General features: G+C 52.5%; 1 protein-coding gene across 9 annotated transcripts in view; it reads left to right on the forward strand.

Annotated features, from left to right (window-relative positions):
* The window catches only part of LOC138690780 (uncharacterized), a 32,014-nt gene extending 17,694 nt beyond the window's left edge, over positions 1-14,320 (forward strand). For 2 of the 9 annotated variants that reach the window (XR_011329577.1, XR_011329575.1), the window contains exon 2: positions 1,114-1,888. Coding sequence is in view for 2 of the 9 variants with exons in the window: in XM_069811681.1 (XP_069667782.1) it covers positions 251-591; positions 1,114-1,299; positions 14,012-14,018 (534 nt within the window). In the remaining 7 variants the exon portion in view is untranslated. Of the gene's footprint in view, positions 1-141; positions 597-663; positions 989-1,113; positions 1,889-3,812; positions 4,279-4,607; positions 4,667-7,191; positions 7,366-7,443; positions 7,651-8,662; positions 9,197-14,011 lie in introns of those variants that run through there. The other 7 variants (XR_011329581.1, XM_069811681.1, XR_011329573.1 and 4 more) reach the window with 7 other exon arrangements.
* The last annotated feature ends 6,368 nt before the right edge of the window (positions 14,321-20,688 follow it).

Raw genomic sequence — 20,688 nt, forward strand, 5'->3', positions numbered from 1 at the left:
CTGCCCGAAGCTGGAGCCGGGCGGGGGGCGGGCCGCGCCGTGCCCTGCCCGAAGCTGGAGCCGGGCGGGGGGGGGGCGGGCCGCGCCGTGCCCTGCCCGAAGCTGGAGCCGGGCGGGGGGGGCGGGCTGGAGCGCCCGGAGCGGCGCTGGGGGCTCGGCGGGGACTGCGGCTGTGCCGGCGTGGGGGTGGGCGGAAACGGAAGCGGCGTCCCCTCGGGGTCAGGCAGCAGGGCAGGCTGCCTCCCGGGGCATGCCGGGGGCTGTAGTTTTGGCGGACTCGGCGGCCGGGCGGCAGTGTGGCTCTCGGGCGCGGCGTAGTCCTCGCTGCCGCCGCGGCCCCCGGAGTCCGACAAGGTCAGACGCAGGAGCGTTGCCGGTTTCGCGTGGTTTTCCGCAGGCTTCCCGCTGCACCCGCTCCCCGACCAGCCGTGCGGACGCGCCTCCCGGGCGCGTGCGCCGTCCTGCGCGTGGGGCAGCCCGGCGTTCGCTCGCCGGCTCCGGCCCCTCCGGCGCATGCGCGGTCCCCGGGAGCAGCGTGGCGGCGCGCAGGGCGCGGGTCTCGGCGGCAGCGGGCGAGCGCCGGGACCGCGGGTGAGGCGAGGGATCCCCTCCGGCCGGGGCGGTGGCGGGGGGTGCCTCCTGCTCGCTGGCCGCCCAGGGCTGGCAGGACGGGAAGCTGCGAAGCGGCCGCCGCGGCAGGCTCGCGGTCCGCCAGAGGCGAGCCGGGCCAGGGCAGCGCCGTGCAGTTCCCCGAGAGCCAACAGAAGGGAAGAGGGGACGGAGGCGGGCACCCCCTAGGCGCGGCCAGCGGGCGCCTCCCTGAGTCGCCGGAGCTCCCCCGGCGCCTTCCCCCGGCCCCGCTCGGCCTGTGCGGCTGCCCCCAGCTCCAGCCCCTCCCCTGAAGCCTGTGCTGTAGCCGCAGGCAGCCCCCGAGCCCTGTCGTGAGGGCAGCAAGCTGGCCCTCCGATGTTCTCGAGTCTCCCTTAATGTGGGTGCCGTTAGCAGCGGCGCGGGGAACGAGTGGCATCTGCGGAAGCCCCTGCGGAAGGAGGGGCTCCGGCCAGGGTCGAGCTACGGCCATAACGGTGGCTGCTGCCTCTTTCCCTCTCCCAGAGGCCACGCTGTGGGTGCGGTTGTCCGTTCATCCCCTGGGGATGCCGTTGACTGCAGCAGGCTCAGGCTTGCGTGGGCTGTCTCTGCCTGGCCTCCCTCTCCTCGCGGCGCAGGAGCACAGAGGGACAGGCGGAGCGCTTGCTGGCTGTGGACGGGAGCTGCTGAAGCTGGAGAGGCCACAGAAAGGTAAAGAAGAAGAAACGGAAGGCCATCTGGCTGGCAGCTGCCTCCCGCTGCAGGCAAGAGAGAGCCTGCCTCTCTGGGTGTGGGAGGATCCCTCCTCGTAGTCCACAGCAGGTTAGACTGCCAGGGTCTGTATGCATGACCAGCAGCGCGGTACGGCCACGTAGTGAGTGAGCAAGCGAGCGAGGCTCCGTGTCTAGGAGGCCTCATCTCGTAAGAGCTGTGAGGCGCTCGTGTGTTCCGTTATGTGGAGGACAGCCAAGTGACTGGAGTTACAGAAGAGGAAGGCAGGAGAGAAGGAGAAAGAAGCATTTGAGCTGGCAAGGCCTCCTGGCAGCTCCAAGAGCGAGAGCTGTGGTGAGTCCTGGGCCCTCTGGGCCCTGTCGCTCCTCTTGTGCATCCCGGTCCCTCCCTCCCCCTCTCCTGGCCCCCTCGCTTTCTCATGCTGCTGTGACGTTTGGGGCTTTTTTTTGGTTTTTTTTGTTTTTTTTTATTTTGCTTCCCTGTGCCTCCTCTCTTCTGTCTATTCTCTTGTCCTGCTCCCTCTTCCTCCCCCCCTTCCCCTCTCTCTCTCTCCCCCCCCCCTTTCTTTTTCTCTCTGCGTTCTTGTCCTGCTCCCTCTCTCTCTCCCCGCCCCCCATCCCCGTCTTTGTCCTGCAGCCAGTCGCTGTTTTTTCCTTTTCCATCTCCTTGTCCTGATCTGCATCTGCCTCTTTCCCCGCCTCCCAATTTCTCTGGCCTGTTCCCCTGGCGTTCTTTTCCTCTCTGCGCCTGTACGTGCCGCTCTGTGTCCCTGCCTTCCTATCGCTCTTCTTCCTACTTTCTGTTTCTCTGTCTATCCCTTTGTCTTGCTCGCTGTTGCTGTTTATTTTTGTCATTCTGGATCTCACTGTCCCCATCCTCCTTCCTGTTCATCTCTTACTCTCTGTGACCCTTTGTGCTGCTTCCTGCCCCTTTTTTATTCACCCTCCCTCTCTCTGCAGGGCTCCCGATACCTCTTTTTCTAAATTTCCCAACCCCCTGTGCTTCTCACGGTCTCTGTCTCTATCAGTCTCTCTCTCTCTCTCTCTCGTTCTCATTGTTCTTGTCTGTTGCGCTGTCTTGCTTCCTGTCCTGTCGTTTCTCGCCGTATCCCTTTGTCCCGCTCCCTGCTCGTATTCGTATTCCTCTCTGTCCTGAGGACCGTCCCAGTTTTTTATCTCTGTCCTGCCGCTGTCCTGATTTTTCCTTCTCTGCCATGTTCCCTGTCCCTCTTTCTGTCTCCTCTGTCCCTGCTGCTTATTTCTCCATCTCTGTCCAGACCCCTGTCCCTTCCCCCCTGCCCTGCCTTGCTGTCCCTCTGCCTGGCTTTCTTTTGCTACCTTTTCTGTCTGTCTTTCTCTGCCCCATTCCTTCTCCCGCCCTTTCTAACTGTGTCCGCCTGTCCAGCTAGCTGTCGCTTCTTTCTTTTTTTTCTGTTCCTCAGTACTTTTTTCTTTTTCCATATCTCTCTCCCGCTGCCCATCGCAGTTGGTTTTTTCCCCTCCAATGCTGGCCTGCTCTTTGCCCCTTTTGTTTCTCTCTGTCCTTCTGTCATGCTCCCTGTGTCTATTTAATCCCTTCATCTCTGTCCTGCAGCCCGTCGCTATTTTTTTTTCCTCTTCCGTCCCTTTGTCCTGCTCCCCGTCCTTATGTCTCTTTCCCTTGGTTCTGCCTCCCATCCTTTTTTCCTTTCTTGCTCCATCTCTCTGTCCTGCTCCCTATCCCTCCCGCGCTCTCTCTGTTTCTGTGTCCTTCTCCTTGCCTTTCCCCACGGTCTCTGTCTTGTACCCTCTTTGGTTTTCTTGTTTTCCGGGCGGCTGGGCCCGGCTACCTGCAGGGGTGCTTCGGCTAGGGGGTTTGGGGTGGGGGCCTGGCCGTGCCGGTGATGGCGGGGAAATAAAGCCTGAAACGGCAATCATGAAGCGATGCCCTGCCTGTGCTGGGGCTGCCTGGCAGAGGCGTGGGGCCGGGCCCTCCACAGGTCCCGAGCACTCCCCAAAACTACGTGTGGGCCCCAGGGGTGCAGGGCTGTGGGGTGGCTACGCTCAGTGTCGCCCGTGAGCACTGCAGGGTCAGAAATGGAGAACAAGTTTTCTGTTCCTGGGGCTTGACAACAGGCTCACGTGGCTGATGTGGGGGCTCGGAAACAGACCGAACTGCGCGGCTTTGGGCCCAGAAACAGAGGTCCGGCCCTGCGTGTTTGGGCCTTGAGAACGGGCTCAGCAGTCAGGTTTTTTGGCTCCCGAATGGGCCCCGAGTCAGCTGGTGTGGGGTCCAAAAGCGGGAGCCGGCTTGGCTGGTTTTGCAGGCGGGTGGGAGGGTGTTGGGGGCTGCGGGGGGAAGCGGGGGGCAGCCAGGGTGCGTGGACCCTCCCCGGAGATAGGGGTCTGGTTGTGTCGGACGCCGAAGTTTGGGAGTCCGGCACGCAGCAGGCCGAGCTCAACATCTGTGATGGTCTGTGGGGGGGAAAGGTGCTTTTCAGACCCCACGTGCCCTCTTTGAGTCCAGCTCTTCTTTCTGCGCTGCTCAGAATAGTTGTTAAGTAATTAATCACCCAAACTAACGAGTTTTTATTCGGCATGTAACTCTGATGTTTAATCCTAATGCTCCGGTTTTGACAGCAGTTGATATACAACCTTATGGAAAGCCCAGACCGTTGCATGTAGCTGGAACTTGTAAGGAGGAGCAGCTGAAATCAGCCGGAACTTCAGTGCGGAGCTGGGGCTTCAATGAGCCAGAACTGTAGCAAGCGGGAGCTGGAACGAGGCGGGGTGTCCGCTGTCTGGAGCGTGCATTAGCCAGAGGCAAAAGTACCTGCGGCTGTAACAAGCAGGAGGCGCGACTAGCTGGAGCGTCTTTTCACTGGAGCGTCCGTCGGCCGGACTGCGCTCCCAGCACTGCGGAAGAGCGGCCAGGCGCAGGCAGGGCTGTCCGCAGCAAGCAGCTCCGAGCAGCAGGGAGGTGAGTTGTCCTTCTGCCAGCAGGGAGCCTGGCCTCTTCCCTCGGGCATGCAATCCACACCACGCTCCTTTCTCTGCATGGAGGGTCTCTCCCGGTCCGTTCCCGCGGGCAGAAGCGAGGTGGGGGTCCCCCGGCTCTCCTGGGGCAGCCCCCCCTGCGAGGGGGCGCAGGCGAGGTGTCGTCGTCCCCTCGGTACCAGGCAAAGGGGAGAGAAACCGGCCGGCGGGAACTCCTGGGGTGCAGAGCCCTTCCGGCAGAATCCTCCCCTGTCTTTTCGCCGTTGGCTGGGTGTGACAAGCAGGTTCGTTTCTTTGTCCCTCTTCTCCTAGTGTCACCTTCCACGTCACATGAAGAAAATCCTGCGTGGTTAATTCCGCTTGCTGCTCAGGTAATCGCACGTATCGGGCTGGGGGAGCGGAGAGAAACACGTGCGAGTTCGAGGGCACTACAGATGCTCCACGTTAAACCCAGAGAGAAGGGAAATTTGCTGCTAGTGCAGAAGAGCTGATGGAAAAATTGCTGTTAGCAGATCGTGCCCTGTTCCTGAACTGGTCCCTTGATATGTTTTTGTTTCAGGTGAAAGAATGAAATTTCCTGTCTGGTAAATTCAGAGCTGCCTGTTAGCTTCTTCAGGGTCGAGTGTTTCTCTTCTCTCTGTTCATACTGATTTTATGGGCAAGTTGGAAATAGCCTTTTACTTTTTTTATGTATAACTGAATTTTTAGGAATATGTGGTGTCCCTGTAGTTCATTTTTGAGCACCTAGATGCCAGCAGAAATGTAATGAGTGAAACATGATGGGAACTGGTGCTTAAACTTGATTTTTATTTGGTTTTTTTTTCCTTCCCCATTAAGAGTGTAGATGGCATGTTGTCCCGTGGCACAATCCCCATTCTGTTCAGTGGAGTCTTCAGTCTAGGACTTTTAAGTGAAATAGTTTGTCCTTCCAAAAAGGGACTAGTCATTCCTAGGACCGAGGCATAGACTTGGAGAGTCGCTTAAGTACGTGATCGGAATTAAAGCCAACTTTCAGTTGATGTTGCTGCTGTTGGTCTTTGCTTTCATTGATTTCTCCACCACTCCCTCGTGGTTGGGAGCTCTGAATCGTAATGTTTTTCAGTCTCTAACACATTTCCACCCCACCCCCCAAAAAAAGGAGAGGCAGTGTCTAAAAGTTAATTAGTTTCCTCACAAACGCGTGAGTAAATAAAATTTGAGTTATGATGATTAAAACCATAAAAATGACACCAGTCTTGCAGATCTGGACTATTTCTGAACAGGTACTCATCACACGCAAAAGTTGTCAGGGTACGGATCAGCTGCGCTTCATGCTCTGACAAGACAAAATGCTGAGGCAGGAATGAGCTCCGAAAGAAGAAGGAGGAAAAAAAAAAGAAGGATACAGGGTCACGGTTTTGGTTTGTTTTGTTGTTTGTTTTTAGAGAGTGCAGTATTGACTGGTGCCAGCCTGCAGAGCTCTTCTGCTGCCTGACCTCTCCTTTCTTTCATGGCTGTAATTGTCGTTTGGATAATTGTAGAAGAGCAATTAAGTTACTTGCCTCTGTGAATGTGCTGGTAATACCAGGAAGGCAAATGCTTGAACCAGTAGTGAATAACTTGGCTACAAGTAGAATTTCTGAAGGAAGAACAGCAGCAGCAACAGGAAGCCAATAGCAAGCGACCAAAAACTTGCTTGTGTCAAATGCATCAAAGCTTTCTTGCCGAATGTTGTTTGGCAATATGTTCCAAATAGCTTTTTTTGGTAAATGTAAATTTTCAGGAAGTTCAGGGTTGTGTGTGGCAAAACGTGTCCCTCTGCGTACACGTCCTGCTACGTAAATAGCATGGGTCAGTGGCAAGTCCAGCGGCAGGGCTGCTGTGCCCTACTCTCGACGTTGCCGTAGTAGTGTTGCGGTATTTAGACCTTCACGGTTGGGCCGAGGAATGGAAGGAGAATGCCCGTTTTCTGTAAGGGCTCAGAATGCCGACCCTTTTCTCTGCCTGCCGCTCCCCTGTGCGTGAGATGAAAAATAAAACAGCTTCTCCCTTGTTCCTGGTCTAAATATTTCTGGAGCTGTTGCTGCTGTGGGTTTGCAATTGGTGTTACTGCGTTTCTGTAGTGTTCTAGCAATGGGTCGTTTCTGCTGTGGCGAAGCATTGAGGTACGGTTTTTGGTTTAAAGCGTCAGAAACTACATTCACGGAAACCGGTAGCTCGCGGCGTAGGGGAAACCGATCTGGCGCGTGCAGCTGTGCTCGCAGGGATGCTCAGTGGCTCCTCATCAAAACAGCAGGGTGCGTGGACATCCGTAGGGTTGCGCTCTGGGTCCGAGAGCGTTAACGTATTTTTGCTGTTGGAAGATAGAATGGAGTGTGTGCCTGTTAAATCTCAGGGCGGTCAAAAGCTAGGAGGGACCCTGAGCGGGTTTGGTGGCACAACTGCGGTTTTAAAAGATCTTGACCGTTTGGAGCAACGGCCTGGAAAAAATGATTCCTTTTTTGCAACGAGGCAGTTCACAAGGACAGATGTGTTGCTGTGCTCTCTAGCAAAAATACTCAACTTGGGATGTATAGGGTGATGAAGCCTTGGCTATACTAAAGCTTGAGAAAATGTATGTAGGTCTCTATGTCTGTCACCTGCGTGTATCTAGGAAAGTGAGTTCTAGTGAAAGTAAAGTTGCCAATGAGTCAAAAAAGAAAGGGGGGAAAAAAAAGGCACGGTTGTCTGAAAAATGCAAAAGCTCTAGTGGCCTGTGTCAACAACTGTACCGACGATGACGCAAAAATACTTTTTCCTCCGCTCAGTCGTACTGTCTTCACAAACCTTCACAAAAAAAAAAAGGCAGCTTTGGATTCCTACCCAGCTTTGTGCTAATGTTTTTGCTTGTTTGTTTGTTTGTTTTTTCTTCTCTCAGGTGGATGTCAGCTGGCACCGTTTCGCCCTGGTTGCCCTTTCTTCTGCCGTGAAAGTACGAGACAGATGGAAAGATTCCATAGTGGTCTGCATTTGAAGAATATTTTTTATTTGAAGAATAAAATAAAGAGGATCCAGCCAGCAGCTGCAGACAAGAGATAGTCTGCCTCTCCAGGTGAGGATGGATCCTTCTTAGTGTAGTCCTCAGCAGATCCGATCACCAGTGTGCACGGCAGGGTCTGTATGCGTAACCAAAACCACAGTACAGTCATGTAGTGTGTGTGTGCATGTGAGGCCATGTTTCTAGGAAGTCTCATATTGTAAGAGCTGTAAGGCACCAATCTATTCTCTTAGGTGGATGACAGTCAAGTGACTGCAGCTACAGAGGAGGAAGGGAGAGGGAGAGACAGACAGACATGTCTGAATTGTCAAATTCTCCCAGCAGCTCCAAGAGCGGGAGGTAGTGAGTCCTGGATGCCTGGGGCTGTGTCACCCCTCTTCTGCATCCCAGTCCCTCCCTGCCCCCCACCTTCTCATTCTCTCACTGCTTTAATTTTTTGTTTTTTCTTCCTGTACCTCTCCCTGTCTTGTTCTCCAAGTCCCCCTCTTTCTCTGTTGTTCTGCCTCTCTGTTTTCTTTTTCTCTCTGCACTTCTGACCTGTCCCATCCCTCTTTTTTTATCCTCTGTCTCTGCCCTGCAGCCCATCACTACTTTGTCTTTCTCCATCTATCTGTCTGTCTTATGCCAATCTTGTTAATTCCTCCCTGTCTGCCCTTTAGCCCTTCACGATTCCCGCCGCTCTCACCTGTCTGATGCTGTGTCTCTTTTTAAATTCCTTTCTCTGCCCTGTATTCTGGATACACTTTTACTTTCTTAGATTCTCTTGTTCCAGGTCCCTGTCCCTATGTTTTAACTCCTTCCCTCACTGTCCCATAGCCCATTTTTGTCTTTATTATTCTCTCTCTGTCTGGTTCCCTGTCCCTGTTCTTTATTTCCCCTCTCTCTCCCCTTTAGATCATCAGTGTTTTTGGTATTTCTCAGTCTCCCTGTTGTCCACCTCACTGTCCCCTTTTTTAATTCTTCCTTCTGCCCTGTGGCTCATCACTAGTATTTGTTTTTCTCCATCTCTCTGTCTGGTACCCTCTCCCTTTTTATTAGTTCCTCCTCTCTGTCCTGTAGCCCATTGCTACCCCCCCCATCTCTCTCTGTCTCCCTTTCCCTACTTTTCAATCCCCCCTCTCTGCCCTGTAGCCGATCACTGTTGTAGTGAGTTTGTGTGGCAAGCTGGGGCAGGGGAGTGGGCAGGGGCTGCAGGGGTGGGTTCTGTGAGAAGACACCAGGACTTGCCCCCATGTTGGGCACAGCCAGTTCCAGCTCCAAGATGGAGCTGCTACTGGTCAAAGCTGAGCCAACCAGCAACGCTGGTAGCACCTCTGTGATATTTAAGAAGGACTAAAAAAATGCTGTGCAGAAGCTGTCAGCCCTGCAGACACCAAGGTCAGTGAAGAAGGAAAAGGAGGAGGTGATCCAGGTCCTAAAGCAGATTCCCCTGCAGCCTGCAGTGAAGACCATGGTGACACAGGCTGTCCCCCTGCAGCCCACGGAGGTCCATGGCAGAGCAGATATGCACCCTGCAGCCCATGGGGGACCGCTCGCCAGAGCAGGCGGATGCACCCAAAGGAGGCTGTGACGCTGTGGAGAGGAGCCCACATTGGAGCAGGTTTTCTGGCAGGACCTGTGGCCCCATGGGAGTGACACCACACTGGAACAGAAGAAGAACACGAAGAAGGAAGGAGCAGCAGAGACAACTTGAGATGAACTGACTGCAACCCCCTGCTCCCTCTCCCCCTGTGCTGCTCGGTAGGAGGAGGTAGAGAAGTCAGGAGTGAAGATGAGCCCAGGAAAAAAAGAGAGGGGTGGGGGGAAGGTGTTTTTCAGATTTGTTCATATTTCTCATTATTGTACTCTGATTTTGACTGACAATAAATTAATTTCCCCAAGTTGAGTCTGTTTTGCCTGTGACAGTAATTGGTGAGTGATCTCTTTGTCCTTATCTTGACCCACAAGTTTTTTTGTTGTATTTGCTACCCTCCTGTCTTGTTGAGGAGGAGGAAGGATAGAGTGGCTTGGTGGACACTCATCAGCCAGGCAAGGTCAACCCACCACAGTTTCCTTCTATCAGGCTCCCTGTCCCTATTTTTAAAATCTTGCCTATATTTCTTGTATGTCATCACTTTTGAAACTTCCTACCTCTCCATCCCTATTTAAATTCTTGCATGTTTCTTCAACCCAGTTGCTTTTTAAATTTTCTTGCTACTTTTCCCTCTCTTTGTCTCCCTGACCTTAGTTTAATTTCTCACCTGTGTTTCTTGTACCCTGTTGCTTTTCAAATTTCATTCTTATGTCTCCCTCTATGCAGCTTCATGTACCTACTTTTCGATTTTTGTACCCTGTTGCTTTCAAAATTTTCTTTCTATGTTTCCTTCTATCCATCTCCCTGTCTCTAGTTCTTAACTCTTCCCTCTCTGTCCTGTACCCTGTCACTTCTTACATTTTCTATCTACCCCTCCCTCCGTCTACCTGTTAGTTCTTGCCTATGTTTCTTGTATGCTGTTGCTTTTTGAAAAATTTCTCTCTACCTGGCTCCCTGTTTCTTTTTTCTAGTTCTTGCTGTTTCTTCTCCTGTATCACCTGAGAATGTTTCCCTGTCCCTTGTCCTGTCTTTATTTTCTTGTCCTGCCAGTCTTCCCCTTCTCTCCCTTGCTTCCTATTATTTATTCCTCCATCTCCATCCCTGTTCTGCTCAGTCTCTCTGCTCTTCTCTCTCTACACCATTTTCCTGCTTCTTGTCCCTCTCTTGTTCCCAGCATCCAATTTCCTGGCTCCCTGTCTTGCACATCTGCATCCCTCTGTCCTTCCTCTTGCTTTTCGCTTCCCTTTTATCCCCCCATCCTGCTGCCTTTGGGCACTGAGCCTTGTAGCCAACTCATTGCCAGGATTTCTTATATGCATTAATGAATAAATTTTTCCTGCCTCCTCTGTCTCCCTGGATGTGGGTAGGTGCAGGGGCAGGGATGAGGTGCTGTGGGGCTTTGGCAATGGCCCCTGTTCCTGATGGGCTCCAGCTGGGGCTGGGATGGCCCCAGGTGTGGCCAGTGAGGCTGACGATGGGGCTGGCCCTGCTGTGTGAAGGGGCTCCAGCTGTAAAGGGGGCTGCCTGGGCAGGGGAACTGTCTGAGGAGGGAGTGCACGGGGGTCTGGCTGGTAGGTGCCTGCAGCAAGGAATGGCCAGTCCTTGTGGCAAGGAAGGATCCCTCTGAGCTGTCCCTGGCCTTTGTTGGCTACATGCGTGAGCCACCATGTATCAAAGCAAGCCTTGTGGATGAGGAGCATTGAGGCGTCCGCTGCGTGCTGCCGAGCGGGTGAGGATCAGGCAGCCGGCACTGGGGAGGAGGAAGGGGCAGAGGCAGAGAGAGAAGCATTGGGGCGGTGAAGGTCTCCTGCCGGCACCAGGAGCTGTGGTGAGTCGCATGTCCTCTCCTCTACATCCTGGCCCACCTCTGCCTCCCTTCTTTAGATGTCTGCTTGCCTCCCTTCTTCTGTTTCCCTCTCTGCCTGCCTGCCTATGTGTATGGCTCCTCAAAACTTGTTATTCTTCTGTCAACTCTGCCCAGTACCCTGTTGCCTTTTAAATTTTTAATATGCCTCTCTCTAACCAGCTGCTTCTCCCTGTTTTTTATTTTTTCTGCACTGCCTTGTACCCCATTACTTTTAAAATTTAATTTCTATGTCTTCCCCTCTCTGTCTCCCTGACCCTATATTTTAATTCCTCCCTCTCTGTCCTGTACCCAGTTGCTTGAGACTGGCTGGGCATCGGTCAGTTGGTGGTGAGCAATTGTTTTAATTTGCTGGGTTTTTTTTCCTCGTACAACTTTAAAAAAAAAAAAGTCTTTTTATTTATTAAACTTTTTATATCAACCCATGAGTTTCTCAATTTACCCTCCCGATTCTCCCCCTATCCCACTGTGGTGGAGTAAGTGAGCAGCTGTATGGTACTTAGTTGCCAGCCAGAGTTAAACCACGATGCTACATCTACTTTTATGAAGCTGCCTATTGCTATCTTTAAATTATTTTCTGTCTGTTGTGTACCCTGTTGCTTTGAAAATTTGCTTTCTATGTCTACTTTTATCCAGTTCACTGTCTTTATTTTTTATTTTTTTCCTCTCTGTCCTGTGCCCCTGTGTCACTTTTAAATTTCCTTTATATTTCTCAGGTTTAGTTCACTGTGGTATTTAAATTTTTTTTTTTGTCCTGTACCCAATCACTTCTTAAATTTTCCCTCTATGTCTACTTGTATCGAGCTGTGTATCACTGTTTTTTAATTCTTTCCTCACTATTGTGTACCCCGTTGCTTTTTACTTTTTCTTTCTATGTCTACTTTAACCTATTCACTGTCTTTAAGTTATTCCTGTCTGTCATGTAGCCCATCACCTTTTAAATTTTCTTCCTAGGTCTGTTTGTTTAATTAGCTGTCCCCATTTTTTAATTCTTTTGTCTCTGTCACATACCCTGTTGTGCTGGTTTTGGCTGGGATTGAGTTAATTTTCTTCCCAGTAGCTAGTATGGGGCTACATTTTGGATTTGTGCTGAAAACAGCATTGATAACACAGAGGTGTTTTTGTTATTGCTATCCAGAAGGTAGTTCTGGTAGAAGTTAGGTGGTATGCACAGTCTTGCTAGAAATGAAGCATAACCCCAGAGCGTTTTGGCTTTTTTATAGGAAACTAAAGCACATCAATTTTGATAACAACATTGTCATTGCATTTAATGAGCTAGTTTCTTACATAGTTTAGAAGGGCATCTATCGTTTTCTATCTACACGCCAGAAAAATTAAGTTTAATTCCCTACCCGGTCCCATTGCTGATGCAATAGTTGTAGCTGTAGTACAGGAGCAAGTAGTGTCATTTCCTGGGGGGGTTACTTTCTATGTTCAGGGCTTTGCTTGCTGTTAATTTAAGGCAGGTGAGAACAGTGCTGCTGCTCCTCCAGCTGACTTTATAACTGCTGGTGGTTTGCCCTTCCCCTTTCCCAGGTGATTGTGCTAAGGGTGGTGGGCAGAGGCTCGGGGTATTTGAGCCACAGCCTCTGCTGAGGGAGCTTATTGTGCTCCTGGGTTTCTCTGGTGTTGGTGCTCAGCTCTGCTTTGAGTCCTTTGCAGCTTTTGAGCTGGCTCAGCCCTTTGGGAAGAGGTGTCTGCCTGAGGTAAGAGCTTCAGGACCAGTCAAGGTTCAGCAGCATGTGTGGTAGAAGGTAACACTTGTGTGCAGCTTTTTTTTTTTTTCTTTCTTTTTTTTCAGGTCAGTAATTTTGTTTTGAGTGTTCAGGGGTAGAAAGATGGTTTAGTAGTATGCATTGTTTGTTTTTGTTTGTTTTTTTTTTAATTCTTCATGCATTGTGTTTTCCTGGAATTCCCAGCTTCATTGAAAAAGGAGCCTTGTTTTTTTCACCAGTTCTGCTGTACGCTGTGTAAGTTGCTGATATCTCTCTTAACGGGACCGATGGTGACATTGTTTAGCAGGGGTTAGGGTGAGCGTCTTGTATGCATCTGTATATGGAGTTTTAGTATTTCTGAAGAAAGCAGAAGGGTTGTGAGGCACAGTGCCTTTCAGGGTTTGGGATGCCTTTCCTCATTGCCCACAGAATGCAATGTTGTCCCTAGAATCTTTGCAGCTTGTGGCAGGCCCCTCGTAGATTACAAGCCTTGGGACTTGACTTTATTTTGTGGGCATGTAGCAGAGCTCAGAGTCTCTGGGAAGCTGTAGGTTAGGAGGTGCCCCCAGAATTTGGGATGTGGCTCAGAAGAGGGGCTCCTGAGGAGTAGCCGCTGAAGGGGGTTCAGGGGTGCAAATCGAGGGCAGGAGGTGTCAGGAAGCAGTGGGGTTCCTTTCCTGACAGTTGAGGAGAAGAAAAGGGGTTTCTAAAGTTTTGGGACTGCTGGGGAAAGGGAGGAGGGTTCACCAGCCTTTCTCAGATGAGTTTTGCAGTTGGATTTGAATGTCATAGCATTGTAGAATGGTTTGGGTTGGAAGGGACCATACAGATCCTCTAGTTCCAACCCCCCCAGGGATACCTTCTGCGAGACCAGGTTGCTCAAAGCCCCATCTGACCTGGCCTTGAATGCTTCCAGGGAGGGAGCATCCACAGGTTCTCTGGGCAACACGTTCCAGTGCCTTGCCACCCCTAGCGAGAAACGTCTTCCTAACGCCTAAACTAAATGTACCCTCTTTAGGACTAAAGCCGTTACCGCCTTGTCCTATTGCTGTACACCCTTGTAAAAAGTCCCTCTGCAGGTTTCTTATAGGCACCCTTTACATACCGTGAAGTCTGCTATAAGGTCTCCTGTAAAGCTGCATGCTGGTGAGGGGTCCGAGAAGGTGAGGCGGTCGTCAGCCGGGTTAGTGTTGAATAGCGAAGTATTACGGGGCTGCTCAGTTAAGCATTTACCTTCTGTTTTGGAGGCGCTGTGCGGGCCACCTTTGGAATTGGATGAGCGTTTGAGGTGAGCTGTGGATTAGTGAGGAGGAGCATGGGGCTGACAACTTCTCACGAGTGCCACGCTAACTTGGTGTCTCTTGGTACCTTAGGTACCACGAGTGACGACGGCTGCAGGGCCTGAGTCTGGAATGAGCGGGGAAGTGAACACGGTGGCACTTGTGAGGAGGGGGGAGTTGGGAAAGTAGTTGGCGTTGGCCAGCAGGATGCTTACTCCCTTTTCTGAGTTGTTTTTGTTTGTTTGTTTATTTGTTTTTTTCATTGCAGATGTTGAAGAGCAATGTGTCCCCTTGAGGAACATCCCAATTAGCCCGTGTGGTTTTGTGGAGGATGGATTTGGACCCTCGGCCCTCTGCAAGCTAAGTTGAGGGACCCGGGCTGGGGAGAGGCTGGGAGGAAGGGACACAGCTGGGAATTGCAGGGAGGGGTTTTAAAGTTAGCGCAGGAGAGAGGGCTTTCCCAAAGCAGTCGCCTTTGCGCAGGCGAAGGGAGCAGGTTGCTTTTCAGCACGAGACCTGTGTGTGCCGGGCAGAGCAGTTCCAGCCTGTGTCCGCGGTGGCGTGCAGTTTGTGTAGTCTGTCTTGTGCGCTTAGACCTTCCTTGGGTCTCAATGTCCTTGTCGTGCTTTGCGCCGGAAGAGCGCAGCATGCGCTTTAGGCGCCGTCCCTAGCGTCTTGAATGCCCGTACTCATCGGCCTGGTGCCAACTGGGTGCTTCTCTTCTTGCGCTCGGAGCTCTAAAGCATGGATCGGTCTCGGCGGGTTCCGGTTGGTCCTTTTTGGCAGCGTTCTTCTGGGCCGCATTGGCAGCTCTGCTCTCTACCTGTCCGTTTTCTCAGACTGGGACTTTTTCCTCGCATCCTGACATCCTTAGGTCTCGACGCCAGGCTTCTGGTGCATCTGTCGTCTGGGTTTTGACAGTGCCATCTTGTAACGGGCTGTTCCGTTCGACTCCTCTGGGTCTGCCGTAGAGCCTCCTGGCCTCGCGGTTGTGGCTCCTTAGGTCATCTTGCCCGACGGCGCCTCCCGTCCGGGAGTCAGTCTTCTTGCCGAGAGTTTTCTCTCTCTTTGAATCACCTTGTCGGTAGCGTTCCAAGTGGCGACATTCTGCGCACGGGTGTGTTTGGCTTGGAGCTGCTCTGCCCGGGGATGTAGAGTCAGGGGTAGGTGGAACAGTGATAAGAGTCTATGGGTGAAATGTTGATTTGCCTTAATTGTTTAGGCAAGGGTTGTACAGTCATCTGGGATCGAGTAGGCATTGGTGGGCTGTGTGGACAGCAACGCTGAGATCTTTTTTACGGAAATGATTGTAGCCGGATCGTCCCAGTTAGCCCATGTGATTTTTGCGGAGGATGGATTCGTACCCTCGGCCCTCTGAAAGTTAAGTTGAGGGACCCGGGCTGGGGAGAGGCTGGGAGGGAGGGACACAGCTGGGAATTGCCGTGAGGGGTTTTAAAGTGAGAGTAGGAGGGCAGGGCTGTCCAGGAGCAGTCCTGTTTGGGCAGATGAAGGGAGCGGGTTGCTTTTGAGCCCGAGAGCAGCGTGTGCCGGGCAGGGCAGTTCCAGCCTGTGTCCGTGGTGGTGTGTAGTTTGTGTAGTCTGTCTTGTGCGCCTTCGATCTTCCTCGGGTCTCAATGCCATCATCAGTCTTTGCGCTCAGGGAGCGCGGCATGCGCTTCGGGCGCCGTCCCTAGGGTCTCGAATGCCCTTACTCATCGGCACTGTGCCAGTCGGGTGCTCCTTTTCTTGCGCTCGGAGCTCTAAAGCGCGGATCTGTCTCGGCGGGTTCCGGTCGGTCCTCTTTTGCGGCGCTCTTCCGGGCTGCTTTGGCAGCTCTGCTCTCTAGCCGTCCGTTTTCTCGGACTGGGACTTCTTCCCCGCATCCTGACATCCTTAGGTCTCGACGCCAGGCTTCTGGCGCATCCATCATCTTGGTTTTGACGGGCTTGATCTTGTAACGGGCCCTTACTTTTGCCTCTTCTTCTTTGGGGCTGTCGTAGAGCCTCCTCGCTTTGTGGTTTTGGGCGCTGTAGGTCAATTTGCCGGATGGCGCCTCCCGTCCGGGGGTCGTCATTCTTCTTGCTTGAGAGTTTTCTCTCTCTTTGCATCGCCTTGTTGGTAGTGTTCCGTGTTGTGTGTGTTTGTGCACGGGTGTGTTTGGCTTGGAGCTGCTCTGCCCGGGGCTGTAGAGCCAGGGGTAGGTGGAACAGCGATAAGAATCTACGGGTGAAACGTCGATGTGCCTAGTTTGTCAGCATTGAGGGTTAAATGATTTTTGAGTCATTGCATGTCAGTAGGGGAGTGGATTGCAAGTGGATTGTGAGGTAGAATATAGTAAGGCAGTAAGTGGGCATGGGTGTTAATATTTGTTTATGTGGACACTTTGCGGTAAGCTTCTAGAAATGGTGAAGGCATTGAGGTTTTTGTTTCTGGAATAGGTGCGAAGCAGGAGTGTGGAGCTGTGGAGGATTTTTTTATGCCGAGGGTGAAGTTTGTATTCAAGAGTTCTGTGCGTTGGTTTTGCAGGTGATCACGGGGCACGAGGCGTTTGAAGGAACCTTGCGTTTAGGCGATGTGGCTGCTACGGAGGTTGGACTGTGACAAGTGCCACTATGAAAGCTAAGTGTCAGGTTGAAAATCTACGTATGGTGCAGATGGTGCGTGTTGAAGCGTTGCTGTAATGGAAGGGCAGTTTGTGGGGAGCTTGGAAGGAGGTTGGGCTGGGGCCAGGGTTTTTGCAGGCAGGGTGCTTTTTGAGGCCCCGGGTGCTGCGGGTAAGGGGCGATGGCCCCTTGACACCCTTTGGCGGCAGGATGGGTTAGTTGAGAGCGAGGGCTAGTGTGAATGTGATCTGAATGAGTGGTGTGTTGTGAATGTGCGTAACGTTGTAGGGTTATGTGGTTTAGCTTTTTAGTGGTCTCTTGCAGGGTGGAGGTAGAGATGTTTGTTAGGCAATTAGGAAAAAATAAAATACAATTAGAATAAAAAAACCCAGCTGGGTGGCTTTTTTTTTTTTTTTTTTTTCCCGGTCCTGGCTGCTCTGTGAGACAATGGTCATGGCCAATGTTTGGATGGGGGTCAGGCTTGGGCCGGGGTTCTGGCAGGCAGGGCGATTTTTTTTCAAGGCTGCCAGGAACAGAGCTCCCGTGGAGCGCTCCCCTGGAACCTGGTAATTGCCACCGAGCGCAGGGAATTAGGTTGGTCTGCGGCTGGTCTTTGGAAGACAGTTGAGGATTTTGCGGGCGAAGGGTGGGGGGAGCTGGACTAGATGGCCAGCATGGAGTAGGCCAGGGTTGTAAAGCGGGTGAGTGTAACTTTATTATTCCATGGTGTGTTTGTAAAATATTGAGGTGATGTAATGTTATTTATAATTTTTATGTCTAAGTGTGGAAGTGGACAGTGTGTGAAGAGGAGTGGAGCTCGCTTGTTTTTTGCTTGGGAACAGGGATGGTGGAGGTAACGTCACCTCGGGCAGTAAAACTTCTGGACGGGTAGCGACGGACATAAGGGCAGTGAGGAATGTGGACAAGACTGATAGGGTGGAAAAAGCTCTGTAAAACGTTGAAATTACATAAAATAATAAAAAAAAAAGTAATAGAATATGGCACTGCTGCTGAGTGTAAGTAAAGAAGTTTTTAATTAAAAAAATTTAAAAAATTTAGTATCACAGCAGACGTCATTTCCTAGTGCATCTTTTGAAGTTGCGATTGTAAAAATGTATTACAAAACTTTGAAGTTGGTATTGTAAAACTTAAATTTAAAACAAAACCGCACTAGCCGCTGGCTCAGTCTCTGGGAGTAAAGAGCTATAAGATGAAGTTAAACAATTTACTCCCAGGGCAGAAACCATTTTCCATGGCAACGTTGCAGTAGGGCAGTGCTTTAACTTTAAAATGTGCAGTAGTGCTGTGCTTAACTCTGTCAAAGGCAAGGGCTCGGAGGTCAAAGGTCACCAGGCCCAGGGGTCAAAGCTCATGGGGTCAGGGGTCTAAAGTCACTAAGGTCAAAGCTCACGGGGTCAAAGGTCGCCGGGGTCAGGGGGGCAAAAGCGCAAAGGTTGAAGGGTCAAGCTCAAAGGTCAGGGGTGGGGGTCAAGGGTCACCAAGTCAGGGTCAAAGCTCGTGGGGTCAGGGGTCACAGGGGTCTGGGGTCAAATGTCACCGGGGGCAGGGGTGAAATATCAAAGGTCACTGGGTCGGGGTAAAAGGTCACAGGGTCAAAGATCAGAGCCCATGGGGTTATGGTCAAAGGTCACCGGGGTCGGGGTAAAAGCTCAAAGGTTCAAGGGTCGAGCTCAAAGGTCACAGATCACCAAGTCCGGATCAAAGCTCACGGGGTCAGGGGGCCAAAGGTCACGGGGCGGGGGTTAAAGGTCAAAGCTCACGGGGTCAGGGGTGGCCGAGGTCTGGGGTGAAATGTCACCGGGGGAGGGTCAAAGGGCACGGGTCAGGGGGCCAAAGGCCACGGGTCAAGGGCCAAAGGGCACGGGGTCAAAGGTCACAGGGGCAGGGGGTCAAAGGTCGGGGATCAGCGGTCAAAGGTCAAGGGGTCGGGGTCAAAGGTCGCGGGCCAAAGGTCAAGGGGTCGGGGTCAAAGGTCACGGGCCAGAGGTCAAAGGTCAAGGGGTCGGGGTCAAAGGTCAAGGGGTCGGGGTCAAAGGTCAAGGGGTCGGGGTCAAAGGTCACGGACCAAAGGTCAACGGTCAAGGGGTCGGGGGTCAAAGGTCACGGTCAAAGGTCAAGGGGTCGGGGGTCAAAGGTCACGGGCCAGCGGTCAAAGGTCAAGGGGTCGGGGTCAAGGGTCAAGGGGTCGGGGGTCAAAGGTCAAAGGGTCGGGGTCAAAGGTCAAAGGGCCGGGGGTCGGGGGGGTCAAAGGTCACGGACCAAAGGTCGAGGGGTCGGGGTCAAAGGTCACGGGTCAAAGGTCAAGGGGACGGGTCAAAGGCCACGGACCAAAGGTCAAAGGTCAAGGGGGTCGGGATCAAAGGTCACGGGCCAAAGGTCAGGGGGTCGGGGTCAAAGGTCACGGGCTAAAGGTCAAAGGTCACAGGGTCGGGGACAAAGGTCAAGGGGTCGGGGTCAAAGGCCAAGGGGTCGGGGTGAAAGGTCACGGGGTCGGGGTCAAAGGCCAAGGGGTCGGGGTCAAAGGTCACAGGGGCGGGGCCAAAGGTCACGGGGCCGGGGTCAAAGGTAATTGGGTCAAAGATCACCTAGCAGGGGTCAAAGGGCACCAGGGTAGGGGGCAAAGGTCTTTGGGGTCAAAAGTTCAAAGGTTACCACACCAGAGGGTCAAAAGGTCAACTGCCAGGGTCAAAGGTCACCGACAAGAAGTCAAAGGTCACCCGCCGGGGGTCAAAGGGTCACCGGGTGAAAAGGGCCATCGGGTCAAAGGTCACAGCATGGGTTCGCAGCCTCAAAGGTCACGGTGTCAGGGATCACAGTCTCATGGCTCAGGGCCAGGGGTTAGAGGTCAACTTCCCCAGTTGATATACTGGCTGGGACATCATATGGTATGGAATACCCCTTTGGCTCGTTTGGCTCAGCTGTCTGCACTCCCAGTCTCCACTGCCAGAGCAGTAGGAGAAGCTGAAACATCCTTGACTTAGTATGAACACTGCCTAGCGACAACTAAATTATCAGTCTTTTATCAACATTATTGTCATGTTAAATGCAAACTACAGCACTATACCGGCTACTAGGAAGAAAATGATCTCTATTCTAGCCAAACCCAGGAAATTCCCTCTGCTCTTTACCTCATTTCTTGCCAAAATTTCTACCTATGCCTCCCTCTATCTGGCTCCCTCTTCCTCTTCTTTATTTCTTCTCACTCTTTCCTTTACCCTGTCGGTTTTGAAAGTTTCTTTATAGGTACGTCTCTCTCCAGCTCCCCGGCCTTATTTTTTAATTTGCGTCCATGTGAATCGTACCCCGTCGCTTTTTGAATTTTTTTTTCCCTATTTCTCCCTCTGTCTTCCTCCCTGTCCCTGGTTGCAAATTGTTTCCTGTTTCCCGTACCCCGCTGCTTTCTCGTTTGTTTCTATGTATTCCCCAGTCCATCTCCCTGCCTTTATTTCTTCATGTTTTCCTATCTGTCTTGTACCCTATTGCTTTTTAAGTTTTATTTCTATGTCCTCCTCCGTCCAGCTCACCGTTCCTATTTTGGAATCCCTCCCTTGAGCTGGGGAAGGGTCTGCCCAGGCACGCCCACCCGAGGGAGCTGACGAAGGTGAACCGTCCGAGGAGGGAATCCAAGGGGGTCCCGCAGGCAGCCACGTCCAGCAAGGAACAGCCAGCCCCCGCGGCAAGGAAGGATCCCTCCGAGCCATCCCAGACAGAGCGCGCCGGCCGCGCGCACGAGCCACCGGGAAGCCTCGCGGGAGAGGAGCGTCGAGGCGCCTGCTGCCGAGGCAGAGAGAAAAGCATCGGGGCGGTGAAGGTCTCCCGCCGGCGCCGGGAGCTGCGGAGAGTCGCGCATTCTGTCGCGTGCATCCCGCTCCATCTCTGCCACCCTTCCCCAGATCTCTGTTCGCCTCCCTGCCTGTCCCTCCTTCCGTCTCTCTCTCCACCGGCCCACCTGCCCGCCTGGCTCCCAAAAACTTGTTACTCTTCTGCCAACTCTGCCCCGTAGCGCTTCATCTATAATTTTTTTTTTTTTTTTCTACGATTCCCTCTCTGTGGCTCCCTATTTTTTACTGCTTTCCCACGTTTCTTGTACCCAGTTGCATTTTAATTTCTCTTTCTCCATTTTTCCTAGCAATGGCTTTCAGCTGAGTGGCAGCCATACCGGCGTCTCCTTCTGAGGCCGATGCCCACTGCTTCAGTAGCCTTCTCGAGCTGGGAAGGGGGGGCGGGGGCTGCGCCCTACCCGCACGAACTGCCACGCCATGCCCTTTCTGACACGACATGCCCTGCTTGCCACGCTCCCGGTCGCTGGCGCTCCTCAGGG

The sequence above is a fragment of the Haliaeetus albicilla genome, chromosome 23 (assembly GCF_947461875.1).
Source record: "Haliaeetus albicilla chromosome 23, bHalAlb1.1, whole genome shotgun sequence".
Taxonomy (NCBI): domain Eukaryota; kingdom Metazoa; phylum Chordata; class Aves; order Accipitriformes; family Accipitridae; genus Haliaeetus; species Haliaeetus albicilla.